The 27,682-nt window shown below is 38.5% G+C and overlaps 3 protein-coding genes across 5 annotated transcripts; 1 reads left to right on the top strand and 2 right to left on the bottom strand.

Moving 5' to 3' along the window:
* Positions 1–177: 177 nt before the first annotated feature.
* Positions 178–2,442, top strand: LOC113644435 (prostate stem cell antigen-like). The gene is made up of 3 exons (XM_027149278.2): positions 178–328; positions 808–924; positions 1,740–2,442. Exons 1-3 carry the CDS (start codon positions 280–282, stop codon positions 1,955–1,957), a joined length of 384 nt encoding a protein of 127 aa, XP_027005079.2. The 5' UTR covers positions 178–279; the 3' UTR covers positions 1,958–2,442.
* On the bottom strand, positions 2,429–25,914 carry cep192 (centrosomal protein 192). 3 transcript variants are annotated; one of them, XM_027149275.2, is made up of 48 exons: positions 25,766–25,914; positions 24,882–25,089; positions 24,231–24,341; positions 23,966–24,123; positions 23,640–23,701; positions 23,423–23,555; positions 23,190–23,311; positions 22,735–22,830; positions 22,504–22,650; positions 22,087–22,240; positions 21,746–21,945; positions 21,402–21,521; positions 20,661–21,066; positions 20,274–20,420; positions 20,137–20,201; positions 19,833–20,048; positions 19,493–19,634; positions 19,324–19,397; positions 18,165–19,209; positions 16,984–17,095; positions 16,637–16,793; positions 14,820–15,609; positions 14,317–14,465; positions 13,624–13,854; positions 13,357–13,482; positions 13,087–13,221; positions 12,924–12,987; positions 12,631–12,770; positions 12,274–12,366; positions 12,021–12,139; positions 11,738–11,923; positions 11,557–11,647; positions 11,019–11,198; positions 10,140–10,400; positions 9,601–9,722; positions 9,397–9,506; positions 9,115–9,277; positions 8,685–8,854; positions 8,337–8,460; positions 8,123–8,228; positions 7,804–8,011; positions 7,316–7,392; positions 7,119–7,214; positions 6,856–6,975; positions 6,640–6,749; positions 6,295–6,418; positions 5,905–5,963; positions 2,429–2,979 (listed from the first exon to the last, which is right to left on the bottom strand). In XM_027149275.2, exons 2-48 carry the CDS (start codon positions 25,043–25,045, stop codon positions 2,847–2,849), a joined length of 8,118 nt encoding a protein of 2,705 aa, XP_027005076.2. In that variant the 5' UTR covers positions 25,046–25,089; positions 25,766–25,914; the 3' UTR covers positions 2,429–2,846. The 3 variants fall into 3 exon arrangements, with proteins under 3 accessions (XP_027005076.2, XP_027005077.2, XP_027005075.2); XM_027149276.2 differs by having other exon boundaries at positions 23,190–23,308; positions 25,542–25,849; XM_027149274.2 differs by having other exon boundaries at positions 25,542–25,848.
* A 670-nt stretch (positions 25,915–26,584) lies between these two features.
* Positions 26,585–27,627, bottom strand: LOC113644515 (sperm acrosome membrane-associated protein 4-like). The gene is made up of 3 exons (XM_027149433.2): positions 27,447–27,627; positions 27,063–27,173; positions 26,585–26,982 (listed from the first exon to the last, which is right to left on the bottom strand). Exons 1-3 carry the CDS (start codon positions 27,502–27,504, stop codon positions 26,771–26,773), a joined length of 381 nt encoding a protein of 126 aa, XP_027005234.1. The 5' UTR covers positions 27,505–27,627; the 3' UTR covers positions 26,585–26,770.
* Between the last annotated feature and the right edge of the window lie 55 nt (positions 27,628–27,682).

The raw sequence follows: 27,682 nt of genomic DNA, 5'->3' as shown, positions 1-27,682 counted from the left end.
CCAGAACGTGGTAGTCATTCCAAACCAGCAAGTGAAACAGTCTGCACTGACGTCTGTATACACAATGCTCTCAGTGTGCACAATAATAACCAGCTACAGTTGTTCTGTAAGAATGCTATTGTGCTGTTGTGCCAACGGGTCAAAATCATGAGGGGTCCCAGCTGGGATAGTTCATGCCATTCAGGAAAATGAGAAGCAACATCTGTTGGGTGGTTCACTGAAAAGAGAAAGCCATTTACTGTCTCATGAGCAACCACATGCAGATGTTGGTGGAGAAGCATGGGGAACTTTTCTGGACTGCTGGTTTTCCTACTAACTTTACATTCAGGTACGGAATAATATTTGCTGAAAACGTATTCAGTTCAATGTTCATTTTTTTATGTTAATAACAAAGGTTTTATGAAAGTAATAAGTACTAACATTTGCATGTAGCCCCAGTATTAAATACTATGCTTCATTCTATTTTTTTGAGAATTTATTCATTGAATAGTTGTTTCATTCAATAATAAAGTACATATATCTGCATTTAAAAAAAAAAGGCTATGCAGGTGCTTATCTTTCCACGCAATAGTGAAATAAATATAGAACACATTGGATTATGAATTGTATTAAATCTTTTGGTTAGGGTCACTTGCTTGTTTTTCTGAAAATATTTCCCAAATGTGCAGTAGTATTTAAGTCCAAATGACAAGCAAAATTTAATTTAATTGCCTTTTTTTTTTTTTTTTTAACATTAGCAAGGTAAAATAGTGATACATGGGGGGGAAGTACATCCCTGTAATATCCTACCCATTTTATGTGTTACAGTAAATTCTCTGAAGTGTTATGTGTGCAGTTCCACGCCATCTAACGAGCACTGCAACAGAAATGCAGAAGAGTGTCGTGCTCCTCATGATACCTGCATGACCACTGTGGACATACTAGGTAAGAGATGAGTTTACCTAATCTAACTACAATTAGGAAAACCTAGACCCAGATTCTAAATTACCAAAGAAACTACAATGCTAAGAAAAAGTCTTTACCCCTTCCTGATTTCTTGTAGAAATTTTGCAATAATTTCTTTCTGATTTTCAAACAAAATATAATATAAGACAAAGGCAACGGAGTAAACAAAAGAACATCCCTGCACAATAAAAACATCAAATCAACAGTCAAAAGGGTGGTGGTGGTATAATGGTGTGGAGTTGTTTCGTTGCTTCAGGGACATGGTTCCATCAAGTCACCATTAATTCTGAAGAGAATATGCAGTTAACAGTTTGTGATTAATCACAATTACATTATGCAACAATACAAGGTCATCTCATCATCTCTTGACCTCTACACAAGTCCAACGCTACAATAGGACCTTTGTTCCAGCGCAAGACCCTATAACATGGCTGAAGTTAAACAGTTCCTCTCCAATGCCGAATGATGAAAGACTTGTCTTCAGTTATCAGAAGTTATAGTTGTTACTGCTAAAGTTGGCACAACCAGGTAAGTTCAGGGGACAATTAAAACATGGGTAGTAGAGGTGTTGCATAATCGTTTCCCTTCATTCAGTGAATTTATTTAGCTGTATATTTTGTTTCCTATTGTTCTAATTGTAAAAGTAACTGAGGAAATCAGGAAGGGGCAAAAATGTTTATTGCACTGTAGACTTTGTACAATGAGTGAGCAGAACATTTACTTCAGCTGATTATGCTCTTCACATGAAGAAGGAACTGTAGTATGATACAAATGCAAAAAAATACTTTGTTTAGGTGAAGTGAAAGCAATTGTGAAGCAGTGTTCCAGTCTGAAGACATGTGCAGGGGCTGCAGGCTCTGCCTCACTCGATGCAAATGGAAACGGCAATGAAGTGACATGCTGTAGCAGTCAACTGTGCAACATCAGCTCTGCTACAACCATTCAGCTGTGCATATGGCTACTGAGCCTACCCCTGTGTCTACTCACACTAATCATGAAACAAGATGGTTAAAAGATACACAACCTCACCTCAATTCAGTTTATGATGTTATCATACTAGAGTACACCCACTAGAAGTACTCAATTAAAAAAAACGTTATCAGAGCACTGGCTTTTAACAATGACATAAGGTTTAATAATTCCGCTCAATAAGAATATTAGCATGTTGTTTACACTCAGGAGTGTGCATTACCAATCAAACCAATTCATTCATAAATTAAAACAAGTACAGGGAAAACAATGACCAGTTCCTAATAACAAGTTTAACATATTCCTAACTTATTTGACTATTGTAAAAACAAAATGTGCTCAAATATGCAAAATAAAATTCAACCAAGTGCTATTTACTACTCACATGTATTCAGGAAGAGATTTAAATATTACAAAGCATTATGAGCTATTATATATGAAAATGATTCGGTTTGTTCTAATGTGTGAATCTTGTAATCTAGAATAATTATTTAAAAATAAATAATCTCCAGCATGAATCAATCTTTATTTATTTAAAATAAATAACAGAATAATACATTTACAGGGTGTTGTACAAAGAGAGAAAGAGATGTACAAAGAGAGAAAGAGTGTACAAAGATTTAAGTTTTGAGTTAAAACAAATGTACTTTTCCAGGTTCCTCATCAAGGCAACATACGGTACTGTATCAAACAGCATAGCTGAAACCAGAGCCTAATTAATGCTAATAGTGTACCCTTTACTGGCATATTGGGTTAGTGCAAAATCAAAGCTTGAGCTATGTTTTATGTGGAAGAAGAAGAAAAAAAAGTAATAAATTACATTTTTATACTACTTTTATTATAAAGTCCTCATCCCATTGTATGCCTCAAGCGGAGGGAAAATTAGTGGAATACTTAAATAAATCAAGTCATTTAATCAATGAGTGTGGTTGTTATGCTAAAGCTTCACCGGAGAGCTCTATGGTGAGTTTAACGTCTGTATCTGTCTGAACAAGCAGCAAGCCGGAGAACTGGCCTACAGTTGTCGGCTTGAACTGCACAGGGAGGTTGATATAATGCTGTGTCCTGTTGAAAAAAAAAGGTAAAGATGTCATTTTCTCAACACCTTGGCACATACAAAGTGAACACAAGGATTTATGGAATAAAAACACTGTCAATAATAATCGTACGTAATTCAAAGAATTTGTGTGTAAATTTTAATTTTGCGGAGTTGAATCCCAAAATTTACGGCCACGACAGTTTACAGATACGAGATTTTGTGTGTTTGTTCAAATACAACTCCAAAATGTATGACTATGAAGGTTTACACACACAACGCTTGTTTTCACAACACCTCTTTTTCACACACGAAAACGGTCTGCGAAACAACTGTAAAAAAATACGTCATCACGTTCACAGGCATTACTATCCAAGGGAAGATGAATCGATTCCACGAAGTGCGCATGCGCCCCGCCCTCTTTTAAACCACTGGCGCCGAAATGGCGGATCAGCAGCCAAGCGCTCACTCATCGTCAGTGTTGTACAAAGTATTAGAAAGCAATACTTGAGTAAAAGTACAAGTATCATACTAGAAAATGACTTTGGTAGAAGTGAAAGTCACCTTTTAGAATACTACTCAAGTAAAAGTCTTATATTTACTGTACTTAAGTATCAAAAGTCATTTTCTGATATTCAATGTACTTAAGTATTTGAAGTAAAAGTAAAATTTCAGTGATTTTCGGTAGGTATAAGATCAGGGACGGTTCTAGGGTTTCATCTTTAGGGGTTTTAGCCCTCAGTGAGAATTTAAAACAAGAAGAGTTTTATATTATATAATATATGACTACATAGTAAGCCAAAAGTTATGGTATTATTAAATGGCAAAAGTGGACACCAAAACTTTATGCATGATGTAAGGATGCCAGTCTTGAATCAAATCAGTTCATGTATGTGTGTATTCTCTACAAACAGTGTGTCCAATGCAGTCATTAATAAACAAATATTCACAAAGACCAAATCAATAAATGTTATTTTTATTTAGTATTGTATGGATTGTTTACATTAATATTTTGTTTGTGCTACAACTCTGGTAATAAGAATAGTGAAACCTCCAGCTCTGACTGCGCGTGCACGCTGCGCGTACCTGTGCTTCTCCGTACAGCGTGCAATGCAATCTAGGAGCAGTGATTCACCAAACCTCTCTTATTGCAGTCACACACATTTCTTCTGATTCTATTTTGTAGTAATGAAGATGCTTAGTGGAAATATAACGGAGTAAAAGTATACATTTTATCTAGGAAATGTAGTGGAGTAAAAGTGAAAGTTGACAAATTTAAATAGCAAAGTAAAGTACAGATACGTGACATTTCTACTTAAGTACAGTAACGAAGTGTTTTTACTACGTTACATTACAACACTGCTCATCGTTTCAGGTAAGTTGGTTTTTCCTTCCAAATTCGGATATGTTTAAGGGTTAGTTATCACTAATAACAGAGAGGAGTAATATTACAGAGATAGGTTAACTATAGTAAGTTAGATTAGCTCTCAGAGTAAGGTTACATTAGGTGCTTAAAGAATACAGCTGTCTAGGAGGTCATCACTGCAGTCTGTAGAGTGATGAGATAGGCCTACATAAAAGAATTAGCAATTTTAAGTGTTAACTTACCAACAGCTGTGTACATGCACTGGAATACACAGGTCATGTAATATGTGTTCACTGCTTAAGTGTTAGTCATATTTTATTGTTTATCAGGTTCCATTAGGTGACATCTTGCACTCAGCCCTGAATCTGGTGTCGATGTTGACCAACACCTTAAGTGTTGGACAACAGAAAATGGCGAACCAGTCCAATATCAGTGGACAGTCAGCACAAGTAAGAAGGTCCAAGTCAAATGGGCAGTCAGTGCAGCAGGAAATGGCTAGGTGTGAGGTGTGTGTCTTTTATGTAGGCCTATCTCATCATGCTACAGACTGCAGTGATGACCTCCTAAACAGCTGTATTCTTTAAGCACCTAATGTAGCCTTACTCCGAGAGCTAATCTTACTTATTATAGTTAACCTATATCTGTAATATTACTCCTCTCTGTTATTAGTGATAACTAACCCTTAAACATGTCCGAATTTGGAAGGAAAAAACAACTTACCCGAGACGATGAGTGAGCGCTTGGCTGCTGATCCGCCATTTCGGCGCCAGTGGTTTAAAAGAGGGCGGGGCGCATGCGCATTTCGTGGAATCGATTCATCTTCCCTTGGATAGTAATGCCTGTGAACGTGATGACGTATTTTTGACAGTTGTTTCGCAGACCGTTTTCGTGTGTGAAAAAGAGGTGTTGTGAAAACAAGCGTTGTGTGTGTAAACTGTCATAGTCGTACATTTTGGAGTTGTATTTGAACAAACACACAAAATCTCGTATCTGTAAACTGTCGTGGCCGTAAATTTTGGGATCCAACTCCGTGAAATTAAAATTTACACACAAATGCTTTGAATTACGTACGATTATTATTGACAATGTTTTTATTCCATAGGATTAAGCAGAAAATGAATTAAAAAGCAAATGATGGAATGACAATTTTACAGAGATGAATTACACGGCAACATGAAGTCGTGTGTGTGTGTGTGTATAAATATGAGAAGATTTAAAAGAGCACCAGATCTTTAAGAATATGGATACCAACATTTATAGTTGCAAATAATCTACTAAAAACCTTTGCTGTGCAATATATTCTAAGATAAAAAATAAATACAAAATTCACAGCAAGCAAAACACACACATATGCATGACTCTCAGAGTATGCATGCATGAAGGACTACATGCACTTAAACATATACCTGCATATACCTTAAGTGTTTAGAGGCCTCACAGCAGGCATGTGCAGCAGGAAGTGACATCATAGGCATTATAATTGTTCAAATTAATGTACACTATTAAATTAATGATTTTATTTTTTAACAATGTACAGAAATGTAAGAAGAGAAATTCTAGATAGAAAAGAGAGATACTAATAACTCACCTCAGAGAATATTTGGAATGCTTGATGTAGAAAGGCTCTGAAGGACTTAAAAATCTTAGCTGTAAGTTAATTAGAGAAGCTCAACATCAGTGCCATGCAACTTTTACAGTAATAATAGTCTCCCAGATATAACTGGGAGGCAACAAACTCCCATGCAATAATGGGGTCAAATAAATTAGTGGGACAGTACTTTTAAATAGATCTTCATATTCATTCAAATTAATGGATTGTGTAAGATATATGCACATGTACAGTTACGCCTTAATATTCCTTGTGTCAAGCACATAATTTGTGCTCTTAAGAGAGTCCAGTTTTTGTTAGAAAGACTCAGGATGCAGTACAAGTCTGTTAATTGTTATGAAATTACTACAGCATTCTGTGAATACTCACCTCATGTGTATTACAAGAGTTGTTTCGGAAGTTGACCTTCAGCGTGCTGACCTCACCCACACATGTGGCAGGGAATGTGTAGAGACTCTGAGGGGCGTACACTCCTTTCCTGGAGGTTTCCATACTTAATGGGAATGATAAAAATACAATGGAGCTAATCATATATACGCAAAAAATTATATATATATTTAAAAAAAAAACTTTATTGAAAACTTCATTGGAAGTTTAAGTCAACAAATATATTGCTATAAAAAGTAATACATACTATTGTTTCTGGATACACACACACAAAAGAGAATTAAAATAGGAGTCATCCCTTTTTCGTCCCCAGAGTGCATGTCTTACCCTGTCTTTGAGCCTGCAGTTTCCATTCTCTTTTTACCCTTAACATTCACGTCTGTCCGCACTAGAGCGCAGTCTTCTTTATGGCTCATCTCTGCACCTGCTCTTATGCCCTGCAACAGAAATATAATTTTGTCTCAGTCAAAAACAGCCATATGAGAAGTAAAGTCAAACATTATTTACAAGTTATTTTCTGAAATCGTGTGCGAGAACCCTCACCGTTCCACAGAGCTGAAACCGGATACGGCTCTTTTGCTGTGGTTTGGTTACTGGGTGACACTCAAGGTCCCAAAACTGTGCATAGTCTCCCCCATCTCGCGGGAGGAACGTAAATGGCACCTAAAAAAACAAAACCAAATTTAAAAGAACCTAACTATAGTAACTGAGTCAATGTTTTAAATTGTTTACAGTATCTTTGTATGAAAAGCAGGCAACATGCTACTAATGTTACAGATATAAATAAGTCCCATTTAATGCCTCACCTCCATCTTTTCTTTGAATCCGAGCATCCCAGACATTCTCTCACATCTGAATGCTGTATATGTGGCCCGATAAACATCTCCACTTCCTTCTACACCCTAAGCATAACACAAAAGGTTTCATTTTTTAAATCTAAACTGAAAAATATTAACAAATTGTGTAAAGTGATTCAAAGGCTCAAAAAACAGAGTAAAAATACCTTGACATACGGAGGTGCAAAAGATGAAAGGTACCACCTAACATCTTCCCCATGGTTCTCCACCTCTACAGAACATTCTGAAAATAAGAAAAACTTCTTCAGATTTCCCCTGCCTGTGTATTTCAGGGATACTATGTTCCTAACTACATAACCAAGAGCTTATAATTCAGTCTCCAGACTGATTTAAAATCTTGGTCCTTATAAGTATGTATTGTTTCAGAGTTTGTGAGTACCATCCATTTCAGCACTAGGTCTTCCAATAAAACCATTTTGCACCTTTGTATTTGTCTAGTTCCAGTCACAGAACTGCTAACCTCTAATACCTCTGACATAAAATTGAATCTAAAACCAATCGAAGTACCTGAAGGTGAGACACCACAAATGTAAAGCTGAATTCAATACAAGTATAGTCTCACAGAACTAAATACATTATGAGCAAAAAAGTATGCAAATTTTGGAACTGGAAGCTGTTAGTCAGATTCTGTTACCTGAAGACTCTGCAGAACAGGTGGAGGGAAAAACCACTGTGCGATTCTTAATTTCCACACTAGTATGAGGGCTGCCACACTGGGCTTTGAGACCAGAGCCTACAGGGGTCTCTGCCTGGGGTGGCAGGGGGCACAGGGAGTGGTCCGAGGATGAGCCAGCAGCAGAAATGTCCATAGCCAGGTCTTGACGAATCTGCACTCTGATAAACTAGAGAGCAGAAATACAGAGTTCATTATGCAGTCTAAAATTTTAGATGGTCTATGTATTTAGTCATGCTTATTTTCTATAAATGTACAATTTAGATATTTTTAGTAATACCTTTTGCTGATTGTCACACTGGACATATATTTGGCCACTCCATGGAAGCATAGAAGATTTGGTAGCCAGTGAGGGGTTTGGACTGATTAGAATTTGCAGGTGGCTCCTGTACACAGAGGAAACATATAATAATGGCTCTGTATAACCATATGTATACATGCATATACAGGTGTGTGTGTGTGTGTGTGTGTGTGTGTGAGAGAGCATGACATACTGGGGCTCAATGATGCCATGTTGAGGGGTGATGGTCAGGCAGTGAGCAGGCCAGGAGAGCTCAAATCTCTGTTTATGACCTGAACGGTTCAGGATCTGCACATGCTTAGTATCAGCTGCACCATCTGTGTCCATTCACAAATTAAGACATTTCATTAATGACTAACTTTAAAATGGGAGGCATGGGTAAAACTGAAATAAACATAACTACATACATGGTATAAGAAGCATTAAATGCAAATGTCTTAATGTGATATGTTTCTATATATGCAGTACATACACCCTAGTTTATCCTGTTGTACAGTACTCAGTAATACAAATGTGTGATAGCTGCAATATTTGCACTCACTGATGGTGGGTGCAGTGAGAACCAGGAGTTCAGGTTGGACACTCCAGGTGTAATCCACAGAAGACTCGGCCCGTTTCAGCATAGGTTCTGATACGCACAGAGATGGCCCTTTTACTGGTAGAACGTCCAGGGAAACATTACTGAAGTGACGCTCTGAAGTCCCCAGACCACTAAAGAAAAATATGATATCACCGCTAATCAAGAAAGGTACATTAACACCACCATACCCAAACCACAACCTACCCTCCTGAACATGGCCGGCTTGTATTGCATTAACAATTCAGGTATCAGTGTGTTAAATCTTTTGTTCATGCTAGATAATTATGACAACGCAGATAACAACTGCAACATTTATTCATTGGCTATTGTTACAAATTGGGTTCTGTCTATGCCACTTCCCTTATAAAGTGTAACTCTTTAAAAATAGTACCTGTCTGAGTCTGTGGCATGATGCTGTGATGCCCTGACAAACTCAATATGTTCACTTTCTCCTGAATCAGAAGCTTCCACTGTACCAAGTAGCGACAGGATAACCTTACTCATGTTCCCATAGAATATTTGAGCCTCATTCGGCCTCTGCGGGAGGTCATAGGCTGGGGAAATAAAGTGCAGGATTCATTGTTTAGATGTCATTTTGCATTGTAAATAAGGATGTTAATGCAACTTGGAAAGTCAGTTGAAAGAAAATAAAAGTATACACAAGATATCTTACCTTCCTGAACCAATTCCTCACCAAGGAAAGGCTCATCAAAGGAGATGCCCTTTAGTAAGCTGTTTTCAGACAATACTTTTTTGCTTATATCAGGCTTGATGCGTAATAGCCTAAAAGAAGTAAACACTGTTCATTGTTCAACTCTTGAGGCTAGACAAAAAAAAGGCTTATAGCTTATACTAGTTTAACAAAATTGTTACTGACTTCCTGAATTGCTGGCGAGAGAACTCATCTCCACAAAAGAGGCAAATGGTGGCAAGGAGAGCGGTGTGTGACTGGCAGAGAGCCTGCTCCCTAGATGATGCTTTCATCACCACTGTAATCACCTGCAATTAAAGCAGTTTTGGAAAAAAAAAAAATTGATTCCTTACTACATATAATAAAACATTCTTCAAGCATGGTGAAAAAACATTTTGATGTGAACCAAGGTGGAACACTGCCCATTTAAATGCTATATATGCACAATATAATTAAAGGATTTCTATATTTTGTTTCTAACATGCCATGTTTCAGGATTTCCCATTTATCAGCCAAGTGTTCAAACAAGAAATTATTTAGAGACTTGTGACAATTTAGGCTTAATTTCAAGCAAATTGTTCATACTGATATAAAACAAAACAAACAATCTGGAACACCAAAATTCTCACTTGAGAAATGAAAAACATCTTTCAGATTCATTTGTTAACAACTCACCAATCACACATGGAAAACCTATATTTTTTGTTTTCACGAAATCTACTCACTTCTTGAGACCTTTCTTTCAGTATAAACTGTGACGGCGACAGGCTGAGAACTGTAGAGTCCATGATTGTGCGCTTCTCCAGGTCACTGTATGGCACAGCTCGAACAAATGCAGATCTGGAGCCTGTGTTCCGTACGCACACACAAAGTTTGCTGACTCTGCCAGTCTGAATGCCGCTCAATGTGGCCACATAACCATCAGAACGCTTCCTTAACTCCTCCAAAATTACATTACTTGTGCCTCCATAACCAGACAGAGGGATCTTAAAAAAAAAAGCAGATAGAGTATATTTCCAGTTACAAAATGCAAGTGTTCACTATAGGAAGAAAATGGTATGCTATTCAAGTTTCTCTGAAAAGAAAGAAATATTGATTTATAGTTGTTAGCCGGATATGGTACACTATATTATAGCAACAGAACAAATTCAGAAAAAAGTGTCTTTAAATGCAGAGACATTTATTTAGCATTTCTGGAAGCAGCCTGAGACGAGAAAAAGATCAGGAAGATTATTCTTGACAAGCTGCAAGAGAAACTGGTGAGGGAACAACAGAAATCCCTAGAAAATTGTGTTGTGGACTCTCCACTTTTAATAAAACATTGCTGTTGTATAAGAAGTAAAATACAGTTCAGGACATACTGTTATTGGAAATATTCTTAGATTAAATAAAATAACCATATTCTTTACAACAAGGTCCATTATACCACTCGGTCTAATTATTTTCCTACAACAGTGTTCCCAATTGTATTTTATTAACAAGTGACTATAGCATGCCTTACATATCTAAAATTTCCAGCTGAATATAAAGTAAAAAGTGTAATGATTGAAGTGAGCAAATGATCGAATGAAATGCTATGTAAAATATCAACAGAGTATACTTACAGTGAATTTGACTCCAGGCTGAGAGGGACGCACAGCAGACTGTTTAATCTCAAGCTTGGCCAGCATGGAAGCAACACGTGTGGGAGCAAAAAGAAGGTGAACTGCCATATCCTCTTTAGGTTTAATTAATATTTCTCTGCTACGAGTCAACCTCTCATCAGGACCAAACGAACTCTGCAACTAAAAATTAGGGAAATAAAATAAAAAATAAAAATACAAATTTTCTACTGAAATTTACCAATATATTTACATAAAACATCCCTAATAAATATTGTTAACTTCTCGTTATATACTTGACATTGTCTGATTACCCTGACAGCAATCAAAACAGCATTTTTCAATAAAGAAATCTATAAGTAGAACATCAGCCCCAAAAATAAAAAGAACTGCTAATGCTAGGTGAAGAGAGGGCTTTCAGGCGATCAGTTAATAATAATAATAATAAAAATAAATAAATAAATAAAAACCTCTACGTATTATGAGCCCTTAACATTGTGTGTGCTGCTTTATAAAATGTTGGCAGGTCTGCAGTACTAACCTGAAAGCAGTCCTGGTCCTGACCTCTGATGAGTAGGCGTAGCTGCTGTGACGTAGTGGGTGAGTTGTTTCTCAGTACCAGCTTCTGCTGCCTGCAACACAAATTTATTTCCAAATTACTACTGACTGAATCTATAGACAACATCCATGTGGGTGAATCTGCATGTTACTGGTGGACTTACACAGCTCTGCCTAGAGTAACTCCTCCCCAGGCCATGAACTGCTTGTTCGAGAGGATTGGTGGAACTGCACCATGGGGCACTAAGACTTGAGCAGATTTCACATTCCCAGAATTCCCCTGGACCACCTCTCCTTTCAGGACAACCTCATACTGTGGTCCACTCGGCAGTACAAGGATCGTCAGCAAACTAAGTAAACAAACATTATATTTGAACATTAAAAATTCCAACTGACAAGCAGTCATGTATTTTGCCACAGGGTTAGAGTAAACAAACAGAGACATACCACTCTTTATGTTTTCTGTTGCTCTGGGCAGTGAAAGTAACAACAACTTCCTGTTCTTCTCCAGTTCGCAGGAGAAGCTCTTCAGGCTTCACCGTAAAACAGTTATCACTATCATTACTCTGTAAATCCAAATCCACATATTCACTACCAACACAAAACAATCTTTGGAAATAATACAGCACAATTCTCAAGTTGTCAATTTTGCTAAATTTAATGCAACACCATCAATTTGATTTCCCTTACAGCAAAGTACCTTCAGTCTAAGTTGGACATCGATGTTGCCTGCATTCTTTAATGGTAATGTCTGGCTGGCTGACTTTCCCCATGGAGTCTGAAGACAAACAGTCTGTAAAGACCAGTTATAAACAAATAAGCAATGCATAATACAAATTAAATTACAAAACAGTTTCATGAAAACCAGTCAGCCCAAAGGCTCTAATGCTCCAGATGTTCAACTATCTGATGTTCCAGAGCAAAAACACTGTAAAGACATTACATGAGAACTGACAAACACACAAGACATTCAATACCATTTAATAAGAGCTGTTAGCATCAGGTGTACAAGACAAAACAAAGCTGGGTCCAGTTTTGATAAACTGCAACTTCTTACTTGTAGATCCTTGGGAGCATGAACTCTGGCTGTCCCAGACCTCGCTCTAAGAGCAACACTTTGGATCACACGACTGGGGCCAGGGTTGTCCACCTCGATATCTACACGAGCACTGAATTCATCTGGTGGGCCTAATTCCCCTGCAACACAAAACAAAGCTGTTTCAACACAACCACTATGGAAAATGTCGGCCCATATTTGCACTCAAATACACACATAAAAACAAATAAAAAAATTAAATAAGTACAAATAATATAAACATGGAGGGAAAAAAGAACCTAACATATCAGTACCTAATTTGGCACTGAATCTCTGAGGTGCATTAAAGTGAACCCACACCATAAAGCTGTCTGGATCCTGTTAAAGAATACAAAAAGGTATTAATACAGTTCAGTAAAGCAGATCTAGAATTCAGTTCAGATTAGATCAATGTTCGCTTCAGGTGTACATGCTTACATCTCCAAAGCTAGAATGCATCACATGGTTTACAACCGAAATGGAGGTCAAATTCCCACCAGAATGGTGAGAGCCATCTGCTGTCATAGCGATGGGACTCTTAGAGAAGCTGAAGCAATGCCAGGCTGAGACATTCTGGAAGTAAAATAAAAGTGTTTTCCAGGCATGTTTCTTTAAACTTTGGTCCATGTTTAAACCTCAAACACTGGTTTTTCTTTATTATTCTTTAGCTCACACTATTATGGGTAATGCAAGACATAGTTCACTAACCGCATTTATAACTAGACGAATGGGTACAGTTGCACGTGTCCGGTTCACCATTTTAAGTGGCAGGGACTTAACACTGCCCCCTGCCAAGTCTCCAAAGTCCAGACAGCCCGTCTTGCCAACATCCACCTATTCACAAAACAACTAATTATCTTCTGTAATTTCATATACAGTTAACTTGTCTGTTCATTTTTTAAAGCCCAAAATAATTCATTAAATGCTCAAATGCTATTCACAACATAAAGTACAGTAATAGCACAAAACAGTTACTTCTATTGCTGGGTTCTCAGCCACTGCAATGAGTACTACTTTCTTGGCAAAGGCCTCCGCTTGTGCCACCGTCTCACTCTCAGCAGAAGCAGGCCAGGAAGACACACTGAGAGTACACTGGTACAGGCCAGCTTTTGGAGCAATCAACAGCACCTTCTGTTCCTCTGTGCTTTTAGGGCCAATGATGGTCTTATTCTTCACAATTAGCCATTGGTAAGGCAGTGAATCCACCTGGTAGAGATATTACAGAATAATAGTACAATATTGCATAATATATAAATAAATTGTAAATCAACTTCCACATATCAGCTGACAGTGTGGAATCAAGTAAATGACCAAGTATGCTAACAGTTAAACAAATAAATTCAAATTGCTCATCCAATGGCAACAGTTAAAACGTCTGAGAATGACATTATGTTTTAGCATTCAACTGATGCAAGTTTCTGAAGTTACACCAATGTGTCCAGTAAGGCGCATAGACCAGTTTGTCCTCAATCTGACAAATGTTTTGTTTCTGTGATTGCCTAGAATTAGTATTTCATCACATCACTAAGCAGACTTTGACTAAACACTTAAATGAGATTCACAATCAGTTTTAAGCACTAAAATAAAGTTAATGTTTGGTTACAAATAAACATTAACCGTTGCCAGGTTGGGCAAGTCATTGATGAAATAAGTAAACAGAGCTCAAACCTTCACTCCATCGATTGACAAATTTACTATATTTATGGCCACTTGTTGCCAACGTTCTGAGGGGTTAAAGATGCTGAGTGTCGTCTGGCAGGCAATGCCCACACAACATGCACCAGGAAACTTCAGTTCATCTGGGACAACCACTTGGGCTGAATCACGGGAAAATCATAAAATGTTACAATGAGAGTTTTACAGAAAAAAAGAGTTACAATGGTATAAATAAATAAATAAATAAAACAAATACATAAGTAAAATAAAACCAACCGAGCGACATACATGCAAAAAAGAAAGACCTTATTAAGACTAGCAACAGCTTTATTATTATTTAGGAACAAATAGTGGTTTCTGACATAGCGATCTGATATGCTAATCTAACTCACAAATCAGTAGTTTGTTGTTTGTGTGTGTCCAGCTGACAAATTATGAGTTAAACAATGAGCGCTACTAACAAAAACCAAAAAGGGACAATACACAGTCTTCTAAACAATAAAAAAAGCACCTACTTCTGAGATCAGCCAAATCTCGTGCAGACCATGCTCCCACAATGGGCTGTCCATAAGGTTTGCTGAGGGGGTATTGATGAAGATGTTGACCAGCAGTCATATAGACAGAAGGTAAGCCTTTTGATCCAGGAACATGTGCATGTGCAATTTGTGGATTAGCACCAGCTATTACTGCTGGCACACCATATGATCCAGCTATGGGTCCTATATGGTAGGATGAAGTCTGCAACGAGCCTTCTGTGCTCATGTACTGTTGTGGAACCTGAGTACTAAAGAGTGACCGAGCAGTTAGGTTTGGTACACCACAATTTAGGTCTGTCAAAGCACCCTGGTAGTCTGGGGCCAGCCCATACCTCAAGGGTTCTGATTTGTAATTGGTAGGGGGAAGACCATACTGTGAGCCATGGAAAGCCTCACTTCCTGCTCCAGGAATGTTGGTGATTTGTTTTGTATTGGGATCCATTGGTCCCCCAGGCTGATTGTTAATGTTGAGGTTGCTGGAATAACCAGAGTCAGCTTGAGCATACAGACTTGGGTGAGACATCGACTGGTGATTTACAGGCCCATACACATGCCTGTAGTCATTGTGGGTACTGCACTCATTTTGGATGCGAGAGCCATGTTCTGACATCTGTTGATTTGAGCCAGGGGTTTCAGCATGAGAAGTTGTTTGCGAACTCAGGCCTCCATTATGGGCCTGAAGAATATGTTTATTTGCATCAACAGGTTCAACTGGTGGGGTGGGACTTGCCCTGACGATGGTGGTACTCAGAGACATGGATCTATCTCTCTGACAAAGAAAAATATTCAGTTACATAATAAAACTGCATGCACAGTAAATTGAAAAACTTTATATAGATTCTAAGGGGGAACATTCCATGTGAACACCAAAAAACTTAAAACAGTACAAATTGTTCAGTAAGGCCATCCTTAAAAATATTTGGTTTGCAGTAGCAGTAAAAAAAAAAAAATAATAATAATAATTTTGGTGATGGTGATTATGTAGATATGACTTTAAACAAATTAGCATATCGTGACGTCACTGACTGGGTCGTCAACCCGTGCCTTCGGGCGCATCGTTGCAAACCTTATTTTGATGTGGGCACAGTTTTTCCAGAACTTCGTGCCAAGTTAAAGCGGTGTCGAGCTGTTTTAATGAATTTTTTAGATGTATTGTGGTGCCCGAATCCGTATGACATTGAACAGTGACCTCAAACATTTTGTTTACTGCAGCCGCGGCGCAAACCGTTGACTCTGACAGTGAATGAGAGTACAAGATGAAGCGAACGCACAGGCCATAGTGTGACATCCGTTAACCAATAGTGTAAACATAGATGACGTCTCGGGTTTTATTTAAAAGAAAGAACATAGCCTTCGTTGGTATGTAGGCCTAGGCAATTTATATATTTACAATACTTACTAAAATATAATTATATTATTTTATTGCTTTAGTGTTAGTTGTTTGAAGAATAAAAAATAAATAAAAATTGGTCGGTCTTAAAGCAAATTTACAACCAGGAAAGTCAGTCGGGCTTAAAACAAAAATAAATAAATAAATAAATAAATAAATAGAGTCAGCCCTAAATTGACAGGGTTGGTCGGGTTACGGCAAACAAGAATATTTTTAAGGATGGCCTAATAATTTAAACTTTGTGTAGCACCTCTTTTATGGGCTTATTAAAAGGCCATTATAAATTATGATTATACTTGATACATTTCATATAAAAGTTTGTGCTCCATTATTGATTTTAACATGCCCAACTGAGCAAAGTTCTCAAACTCCAAAACTGAGCTAAACACCATGACTTAAAACTGACCTGATGATGATTAGGTGTAGGGAGTGTAGTGTTCTCATTAATAGACAGGTAGGTAAGTCTACTCATGGATGGACTAGAACAGTGAGATTGGGGTGACAGCGGGTCAGTTCCTGGACTTCTCTCACACATACCACTACTAGGAGAACGAGAAAGGTCTCTGAAAAATACAAAACACGTTGCGAAATCAGTATATATACACTAATCCTCATAGTACAAATTTTAAACATATGCTATAGCAAATGAATTCTAGATTATGCAACACTACATTAAAAATGACTATGCTTTTCTATTAAAAAGGCTACACTGGTTAAGCTAAGGTAGAACAATTAATGAGCAGAAAAACTTACCCATATCCACTTGGCAGAGACGTCTGGCTTGGGCTTGAATGAGTAAGTGGCGAGGTGGATGGCCTAAAGGTACAATGACTAGGCTCCACAGAAACATGAGGTTCAGGTGAGGCTTTAAAAACAAACATACATACATATACATTATATATGTGCATATAAAAAACATCATAATACTACTTTACACAAAAATGAATTGGGACAAATTTTTCTGACATCTAGAGCAGTGGTCCCCAACCCCCGGACCGGTACCGGTCCGTGGACCAAATGGTACCGGGCCGCCCAAGGAACATTCAATTATTTCCATTTTATTTACTGTGGTGTAGGGTTTGTGCGACTTTCCATGGACGAGAGGTTAACCGGGAGCTGAGAGACGTCACTTAAAGCCGCACGAATACCGCGCATGCGCAAAATATCATATCGGGCCGGGTTTAGGTGACGTCTGGAGCTGAGCGGCTGCAAGCGGCAGTGGCGTTGTAGCTTTGGTGGAGAGAAGGTGTGGATCACTCTTCTCTCTGTTCACCGGTACTTTCTCATGTTTAACAGTGCTTGGTGTACGCGTGTATTGTGTTTGCTCAAATTTAACCCACAGTTTAGCAAAAAATGAGCATGAAACAGACGTCGTTAGGAAGTTAGAAACTCTGCCGGTGTTCTGGATTAAAGTCATGGTGGAATACCATGAGATTGTCACCAGAGCACTTAAATCCCTATTGCCATATCTGACATGCTATTTGTGTGAAGCGGGGTTTTCTGCAGTGACGGCAACCAAAACAAAACAATGGAATAAACTGGACATGAGCAACACACTTCGGGTGTCATTGTCTCCTATTACCCAGATGGAACCGTCTCGTTGCAAAGAAACAAGCTCAGGGTCCTCATTGATTTAGCATTGTAGTGAGTTAAAAGGGCATGTTTAAATTCAATTAAATGAAAATCAGTCATTTTAATTTAATTGTATTGCCGCCACACCCCACCCCCAGCGGGCCACGGTAAAATTATCAAACATTGACCGGTCCGCGGCAAAAAAAAAGGTTGGGGACCACTGATCTAGAGCATGTAAAAAGTAAGCCCTTATTTTTAACATCCAAAAAGCTTATCAAAATAGTTGTAACAATAATAAAATTAAATAATATAGTAAAAAATTGTAAACATATATATAAAATAAATATCAAAAACAAACTTGCCAAAATGTGCATCAGTGGTTGAAAAGGTGTTCTGTCCATCTTTTGCAATAAACTGTGTAGCTCGGGGACTCCCAGGTGATTTTGCTTGTTCTGAGCAAGATGTCTCCCTCTGCCTCATATAGCTTTTAGGTCGAGGTGTATGTGGTGAGCTCCTTAGGGAAGGCAACTCTGAACATTCCCCAGTTTGCCTGCCAGAGTTTTTTGGGTCAGCAATTGAGTCTGATATTGAGTCATTACTTTTTAAGGAGGTTGCCTGCGGTCGCCCTGTGCTCATTCTGACCCTTGACTCTGAGCAAGTCATGTTGTTTCCTGCAGGTGTTGGTATGTGGCAGTCACTTTTGCTTTTTACTGTTTTGCCTTGCACAGGCTTAGGATTTAGTGTTGATGTCAATGACTGTCCTGCACCTGCTGATCTCCTGGCTGGGTGAGCTGTGGCAGTTGGAATGCAAGCAGTCTTGAGTCGCGGAATAGAACTTCTTTTGGCATCAGACCTTTTAACTTCAGACACATCTTCTGCAGATGGTTTAGATGTGTTATTCGGTAAGACCGGACCTTTCTTTACAAGATCTGTCGGAGTTGAATGCTCTTCTGCATGTAGACTCATGTTATTTGGTAAAGGAGGAGTCTGTTTTTGTGTATGCCAGTCCGAGTTAGCAAGACTGTCTGCCAAGCTAAGAATGTCAAGACAGGACTGGGAGCTGGAAGCATCACTATCACTGCTAGACACTTCTGCCTTCTTCAGGTATTTCTCCATGTCAAGAGCACTCAGCTCACCCAGGGATAAGGTTTTCTGAAGGTCATCCTCTTCAGGCAGTTTTGCATGGTCAGGAGTCTGAAGCAGCCCACCCACTCTCCTGCTTTTGGAGTGCCTGTTTTTGGATAACTCCATGATCATTGCTGCAAGCTGGGCAGGGTCTGAGCTAATTGAGGCATCTGCAATAGCTGAAGCAATTGTGCTGATACTAAGTGTTAAACTTCCACTGGAGTTTGATTCAGAATTTTGACTGGTATTCTCCTTATGATCCAATAATAGGACAGGTGAAATCTATAGAAAAATTTTATGCTTTTCTTCAATCTAAAAATTTAAACAAACTAATTTGCTTATTTGGAAAAATACAAACAAACAAAAACATGCTTTACAGTAAAATAAATGTCTTACTTGGACATCTTTTGCCGGTGAAAGACGTTGGTATTGCTCAGCTGGTGTAGGTTCAAGAGTCTTCTCCAAATCCTCTATGAGTTCAAAGCAGCAATCAAGTTAGCATTTTCAGCAAAGCCCTGGTCCTAAACAATACTCTAAGGGCCATGGCAGAAAAATAATCGCATACCTGGATTCAATGTCTGATCTGCATCACTGAGCTGGACTGTTTCACTCTGAACCGAGCTTCCTCTTGAAGAGAAATCAGAGGGCCTGATCAAAGCAAAGGGCTCCCTCTTCTCTGGAGAGTTGATAATATAACCAAATGAAGGCTGAAAGAAAGATAAGAAGTAAAATAACAGATTGCAACACTAACTTGTAGCAGTTTAAATAAGTTGTCCTCTATTCATAGAAGACTGATCAGCACAGAGAATTGTACAGTGTATAACAAATCAGTAACAGCAATCAGTGCCCTATAAACAACAGGTAACTAATCTCAATGCAGCTCTAATGTTTTGTGATTTTCTCACCCTTTTAATGTCTTCTTCACTGCCACCTAAACAACCCAAAGCCTCAGATCTCTGCTGAAAAAATTCCCCCAGGGAAATACGCAAATAACTTTGGTTCCCCTTCTCAAAATCAGTTGAGGCTTGGGAGGCTCTCATCAGAACGTGACTACTATGGGGAAGTTTCCAAGAGGTGTCACCAAGAAGCACGCTTCTACTGACCGCTTCAATCTGTTCCTCCTATTAATGGCAAAAAATCCTTGCATGCATCAGTACTTAATTTGAAATCATAAAACCCACACAAAATCCAAAAAGGAGCGATTCATACCTGCATGAACTGGTGTTCTTTCTCAAACTCCTCTTGATCCTCAATTATCTTTTCCATAGCCTGACCTGAACGACAAGTAAACATTTCAGAACGTGGCAAATGTAAACCATATTTAAAGCATTCATCAACCCACTTACCACCACCAACAAATTCCTCAGACTGCAACTGGCTTGCAAGTTCATCAGGAATGTGTGTCTCCTTTTCAAAAGAGGAGTAGTAGGCTAGATCAGTCACCCATTTTCCATCCTCATTCTGGTACACAACACTATGAGCAGCATTAGCACCTACAAAACAAGAAACAATGCAGGACATTCCAAATGGTTTGACATCAAATAGGTAGTTGTAAAGGCGTGTCACTCACAAACCAGTATAATCATAAACAATCAACATTAGGTGTAATTAATTGTGTAAAAACAGCAGGTGCATTAGCCAGATGCAGCAAGAGAGAGAGAGAGAGAAGTAAAAAATTTAATAGCTACAAAGAAAATGGGCTGCAACATTAATTCTGTTGTAAAGGATCTAACCTTGCTGGAACTCCAGTTTCAAATCGTCAGGACATGATCCTTCATTCCAAATATTATTCTGCTCAGCGTCATTCTGATGGTTTGATAGGTACTTGACATCGAGTGATTCTCCTAAAGGTTCCTCACTGCTGTTTGGGTGTTGGGCAAAACTGATAGAGTTCCTAAAAGGGCCTCCACAAAGACCCAGATCATTAAAGTTGATGGTATTCCCTTGGCCAACTCCCGCTTTGCTCTCTTCAAGAGGGTTTTTGTTAAAAGAGAAGTCAAAAGCATTCCGAGTGCCTTGAAGGACAGAAGCACGTGAAGTTGAGTCCCGTAAGTCATGGACACCACCAGGCCTAAGGTACACAGAGTCAAAGCGTTCTTCCAGAGATAGAGTACCTGGGCCTGAACTATCCATGGCATTCTATTAAAGAGAAAAAGGGGGTTTGGTGTTAATGACCAATATTTGTTCAAAGCTTTGTCTCAAAAAATAAAAACCTCACAACTTCAAATATCTAAACTAAAATTCAAGTAGCATAATGGGGCAGCTGATACAGCGATGATAAAGCAAAGGCACAGAAACTCCTCTTAACTGGTAATCTAAAAAGCAGATAATCTATTCCACAACAAATTATTTACCAACATTTTCTCTTGTATGAAACAATAAGCTGCTGAGCTGAGGGGAAAAATAAATAAAAAAAAATCACCAGTGCACAAAACATGAATGAACTTTAAACTTGTTGGCTACATAGACCTCACCAGAGCCTCTTGCCTATCAGGATTTATACACTGGTTTATCAACTGAATCTTGGTCAGTCCAGAACCTCGAACTGACGACTCAGTTTCAACTGTCCCAACTGGACCCTCACGGTCTCCCATCTGACAATACACAACACAAATACATTGTTAGCAGCAGGGTTACATGCAAATCTGCAGCTAGATTTTCCCTATCCTCAAGACCTTACCCAACTATTTAAAGGAATAATTATTAGCTAAAAAGCTCAATGAGCATTAAATACTAAAGTGTCTAAAAATACATAAAGAATAATTCATACAGAGAAAAATCTGCTACCTGGCTACCAGTTATTTTTAATATGTATTACCTGGCTATGCACATTTGAGACAAATTGGCCTAATCCAGGGAGCTGTAGTAGTTCATCCTCGCCTGTTCCTCCCACAATTCCCAGTCCCCTTAACACATCGTATGTGGTCTGGACACTAGTGGGTGGGGGCATTGTAGATACACCTCCATCATTTCCATCCTCCTCACTGCCACTGCTCCCATCACCCCCTCCACCATCTCCTATAAACAAAAGAGCCAGATAAAGCCAGATGTAAAGTTCTGAGCTTTCAGCATGAGATGTTTATAGATGCAAACAATCCTTGTTCACTGTTGTTTATTAGACTTAAAACAGCTCAAATTTAAAATACTAAATTGAAGTACCTGTTATTGGCAAATCAATCACTTGTCCCTCAGCAGAGCACCGATGTTCAATGCCGGTCATGGAGTTCGCAAATTGTGCACCTGGCTGAGACTCATCATCTGAGCTTCCACCTTCCAGGCCTGGCCTAAAATGAAGCTGATGGCTTTCCCCAACCTGTTTATACATTAACACAAAGAAACTAAAATAATAGCAAAATAAAAATTGATGTTCCTGTCCCATTAAATTTTAACATGATGAGTGGCAGAGACCAACAAAAGCATGAATGGGTGACAAAATCTGAGTTAACCAAATACTTTTGTTCTGAAATTATTTTTATCCCCACAAAAATGATTTGCAACGCTGCTTGTCCAAATAAATAACTGTGCTACATGAAATAGCTTGTACTATGAACATGTATTATCAGGTCTTCAACATACCAGCTGTCTGGAGGTGCTAGGCAACAGGAATCGGGCTCTGCTACGGTTCTGTGAGGCTTCCAGTTCATCTTCTGTGTCTTCATCACTAGCAGGACAGGAGTCCATACCTGTTGCAGCTAGCCGCACATCAGGCATGCAAAAATCCCCCTAAGAAGGAAACCACAACAGATCTATTTAATTAGAAAATACTACAATTATAATATAATTTCTTTACTTATAAAATAATCCTACCTTATCATAGTCATTTAGAAAATTGCATCGGTTTTTGGTTGACATGTCTGGCTCAGTAACAAGCGGTTGAGATGATGCTTTATTGTCAGGTAATTCCTAAAATAGAAGACCTGCATTTTAAACAGACACACATTGCCAGCAAGAAGTGACCTTTCCAAAAAGACTGATCCCCTGTATATGAGGGGATCCCCTGTCCAGTGTATGGTCAAATGTATGTGGACACCTGACAATCACACTCTCATTTGGGCCTTTCTCTAACTGTTGCAATCACACAATTATTTAATTTATTGTCCCTGTGCACGAAACAAGGACCATAAAAATGGATGAAGGTTGGAGTGGAAGAACTCGCATTGCCCAGAGAAACTCAGGTTTTCATACTCACTGAATCATTGAGTCAATGTGCTGCAGTACATAAAGAAAAAGTCAAGAAACATTTAGGTACACGAATAACTTACAGCAGCTGGGATCTCTTGGCCCTCCACTCGACCTCTCTGCATGGCTGGAGGGATTAGCTTTTTGAAATACAGTTGCAATTCATCATCCTGCAGGTTGTCTATATCAAGATCATCATCATCATCTGCAAAAGTATAAACAAGCATCAAACCATTTATAGATTGATTTGAATTCACTGTTAATATATCAATGTGATAACGCTTTATTGTAAGAATCGGACAGATTCCCCCCTTACCTGTAATGTCACTGTTCATGCTATCGAGCAACATGAGCTTCTCATTAGCCAGGAAGCTTGTGACACTCATCCCATCACTCTCCACTGCCTCATTCTCTGGAACCTCTTCTATGGGTACTGGAGCTAACACAGCCTAAAACAATTAAGAATTCATTTGGATGTAGATCTCTGGCTACAACTGAGTGTTTAAATCTTTTTGCAATTATTGTGACCTTACCTGACCAGCAGTGGCTTGTTTAACTCCAATATGAGAAACTGTCAACAGGCCAGTAGAAATATCTGTAACATCAATTTTCATTAAAGAAAATAAAAAATCTCATCTTTAAAATTTTGAAAGGAAGACAAAATCTAAAACTGTTTAGACAAAAATAACAGAAGCACAAGTAGTTTGGGTTTAGGTTCAGCTAAACAATTACATGTTTACATATCATTTTTCAACAAACATTTTGTCCCTTATGCCAATTCTCATACATTTTCATAAAGCAATGCTCTGTCCTGGTGCAGGCGAGCCACTGCATCACAAACAAAAGACAAGTTTGGTACCATCAGGGTAATCAGAGGGCCGGCCTGATGCAGATGGAGCCCCTGCTTCCACTGTAGCTGAGGCTTTAGTCATGGACACGCATTCTGACTCGTCCAAATTAACTTTCACTAATAGGCCAGAAAAACGATTAGCAGCTATGAAGTCTTCTGCATTGTCCCTAAAATGAAAAAATTTTGAGTGGAAATCTTGTTTAATTCATTCGATGCATTATATTAATTATTTATAAAGAAACGAACAAGACATGAATCTGGGTTTGACACTCACAAATCATCTTTGAAGCTGAGAGCAAACATTTCCCTTCCACAACTTGAGCCTTGCGACCCTGCTAGAGAAAGCAGCCCAGGCTCCAAGTAAGAGGCTTGGACATCAGTTAACCTGCAGCAAAAAAAAAAAAAAGATTTTTTAATCAGTCTTAAATGTACTGTCTAATTTTTATTCAGCAACATGTAAATACCAGATAGTGTCTTAAATAAAAGTGGTAAACTGGTCTTCAGTTCTTTAATTGTTAATATTCAGAGTTGCAGTATGACCATGTGTCATGTGATCTGCAGAACACATGGTCATACTTCTACTCTAAATGTTAACAATGAGTTTGCTTAATAAAGAAATGTTGTTTATTATTTGCTGTTTTGCTTATTCATCTCCAGTAACTGATTCGCCCAGGTCAGAGTAACCGTGCATCTGGAACCAGTCACAAGAACACACACTAATTTATAGTTGTTTTTTTGTATAGTCTATGGTACGTATTTACTTGCCGGGTAGTCACCAAGTTTTCATATACTCTTATAAGTGACTTTCTGGTATAACAAAAAATCTTAATTAATAAGGAACGTCATTTCTCCATGAATCAAACTACTGGAATAGTAGGATTCACAATTATGCAACGCAGTGAACATATAAACCAGAGTCTCACACCTGTTGTCTGCTGTAGCTCTACTTTTAGCTACAGTAGAAGCAGCCATAGGCACACCGAGAGTGGAGCCCAGCGTAACATCACCCAGTGTGGCTCGGCCATTGCTGCCTAAAGACATGTTGAAGCTGGGAAATGTCTCATCCTCCAGATTTCGGAAGCTGTCCATGTCTGTGACTCAGCAACACAAGGGTTCATCACATGGGGCATAAACTGCAAACAACATACAACAAAAATGAGTGACAACTCAGTATGTGTTTATATTTTTAGGTTTGGGGGGAAAACCCTAACCTTTAAATATGTATACTAATACAACAAAATCAGATATCTTTAATGTTTCACAAGCAGACAATCAATTACACAAAACACCATAAAGCTTTTTTTATTTTACTTCCACTTATTAGCAATAACATTTAAGCCTTTCAGTTGGAGACAAGCTTTCTTTGTGTATTAACAATAACCACATAAGTCATGAAGGAAAACATTAAGTCAGTAAATACACTTTTCTTATCTCGCAAAATACAAAAACTGGACAGCCTGTGATCATTCAGCTAGCTAAAGTTACTCACAGCTGCCGTTAGCTGAAAACTCGGCCATAAAGAAAGCATTGGGCTGTTTATTATCTCCCTAAAACGGGTGTATAAACCAAGTAGATCATTACTCACCGTGTTCATCTAACTATCTCCATTAGCTTTCCACTGTCGTCTATCTAAAGACCACAGAGCAGCAAACTGCTTCGGAAAATGTCCGAAAATTTGTGTCTCAGACTTCACTTCCAAGGACGGAGACAAAAATTACGGACAATATGCAAAGAATTGCACGAACAGACAGGTTATCGCTAACCGTTTGCGGGACGTGGACAGAAAATGCCTAGAATTTGTATACGCACCTCTTTATAACAAGCCAAAAAAATAAAACAAAGTTCAGCCGTAACCGAAGCAGCCCGCCTCGACGTTTCTTTTTCTGGGCGGGCCTTCAAGAGAAATCTAAAATGTCATTGGAGCAACAGGGTTTCATTCATGCAAACAACGAGCCAATCGCGTGAAGCGTTGACTAGTTTGAAACGTTAGACGTTGTCGTTACTCGTTAGACCAAGAGTCAACATGGCGCGGGTTTACACACGTATCTTGTATCCGTGTACAACTTTATCATTTGGAGAGCACGCATTTACATTTACAGCATTTAGCAGACGCCCTTATCCAGACATTTTCTCATTTTTATACAACTGAGCAATTGAGGGTTAAAAGCCTTGCTCAGGGGCCCAGCAGTGGCAGTAGGAATCAAACTCACAACCTTCCGATTGGTAGCCCAACACCTTAGCCACTAGGCTACCACATCCCTATGCATGAAGCAGGTATTCTCAAAGTTTTAGCTATATGGAGAAATTAGGGTATAATAAAACGAGTGTTTATATACTCAAGATAAAACATATGATCTTAAAACTGTTATTTTCGAGGGTTTTCACCCTTTGGATCATCTTAGAAAGTTTCCAATCACAGATTAGAATACCTAGTGCAGTCAGCAACAGGTGCAATTTATTGCCACACGTTCATCATGACCTAACAGCGCATTGTGAAAAATTATATATTGGTTTGCAATTTATCCCGGAAGTAATCTTTAACAACCTCCATTAACTTCCAACTTTAACTTCCCCATTACTGTATCTAAACAGTACAAAATATGATAGTAAAAATCAAATGCAACAGACTTGACTCATTTATACATTTATTTTACACTGAAAACAGATGAAATCTCTAAAACAGCTTTACATTGCATCATTCATCAAATTTCAATAAGCCTTCATGAACTCCCAAAGTACACAGTGCTTCCTAAACCTCCCTTTAATCAAATCAGTACCATCCTGCAAACAAATGTCATACAAAAAAAAAATCTATTAAGAAGTTAGACCCATTATCAGAGTAATAGCTAGTGTAGTCAGTGTATAGGATGCAATCAGGACTTCAGTGCCACCATTACAGAGGTCTTCCTCGCAGCAATACTTTGTCATTTTGTAGACGGTCTTATTTGCAGGAAAAGTCACAACGGTAGTTTTGTTGCAGTCATCTCTGGCAAGGCAACCCATCATCTTGATGTTCAGAACAGAGGCTAAAAGACAAGAATAATTTATTAGCGAGTTGTTGCAAGTCTTAAATCAGACAACCAAAAGGCTCAGCTACCTGACCCACCTGCTACACCAGTGCCATTAAAACACTGTTCCCCAATACTGCAGTTCACTTTGGTTGTGTGGCACATGTCCCAGAATCCAAGATCACAGTGAAAGCATTCAAGTGTTTGTCCTGATTGGGAAGAAGAAAAAAAAAAAATTGTATAAATTAGTTAGACTGGGCACAGGATCTTACAACTTCTACATTTGAAATGTATTCAGCCATCTGATCAGTAAAGCACTTTTTGGTCAAGAAGCACCTTAAATTTAACTGGTGTATAAATATGCACGTATAAGGTAAATTGCCAGAAACTTGAAGACAGCCCGAACAATGAAAGAAACATGCTCACCTTTAGACCAACACAAGATATAGTCATTAAACATAAACAGCCTTAAAGAAAATTACCTGAGCATGAAACACTAATCATCAACACCACACAGAGACTCAAAAGCACTCCAGACATGTTTAAGCAGAGAAAACCTACACACACAAAAAAAATCTCTAAAGAGGAAGCTCTGCTGCTGGGTTTAAAAAGGGCTGCTAAATAACGCCTATATGGATTGGATGCCACTGTGGTCGTTAAAACCCAATGAATAACCCAATTATCTTATTAGCTGTTCATCAGGGTCATCTGTGTAAGA

Source organism: Tachysurus fulvidraco, chromosome 3 (genome assembly GCF_022655615.1).
Source record: "Tachysurus fulvidraco isolate hzauxx_2018 chromosome 3, HZAU_PFXX_2.0, whole genome shotgun sequence".
NCBI classification, from domain to species: Eukaryota; Metazoa; Chordata; class Actinopteri; order Siluriformes; family Bagridae; genus Tachysurus; species Tachysurus fulvidraco.
The sequence above is the reverse complement of the archived record's forward strand: the minus strand, read 5'-3'. Positions and strand labels throughout refer to the sequence as shown.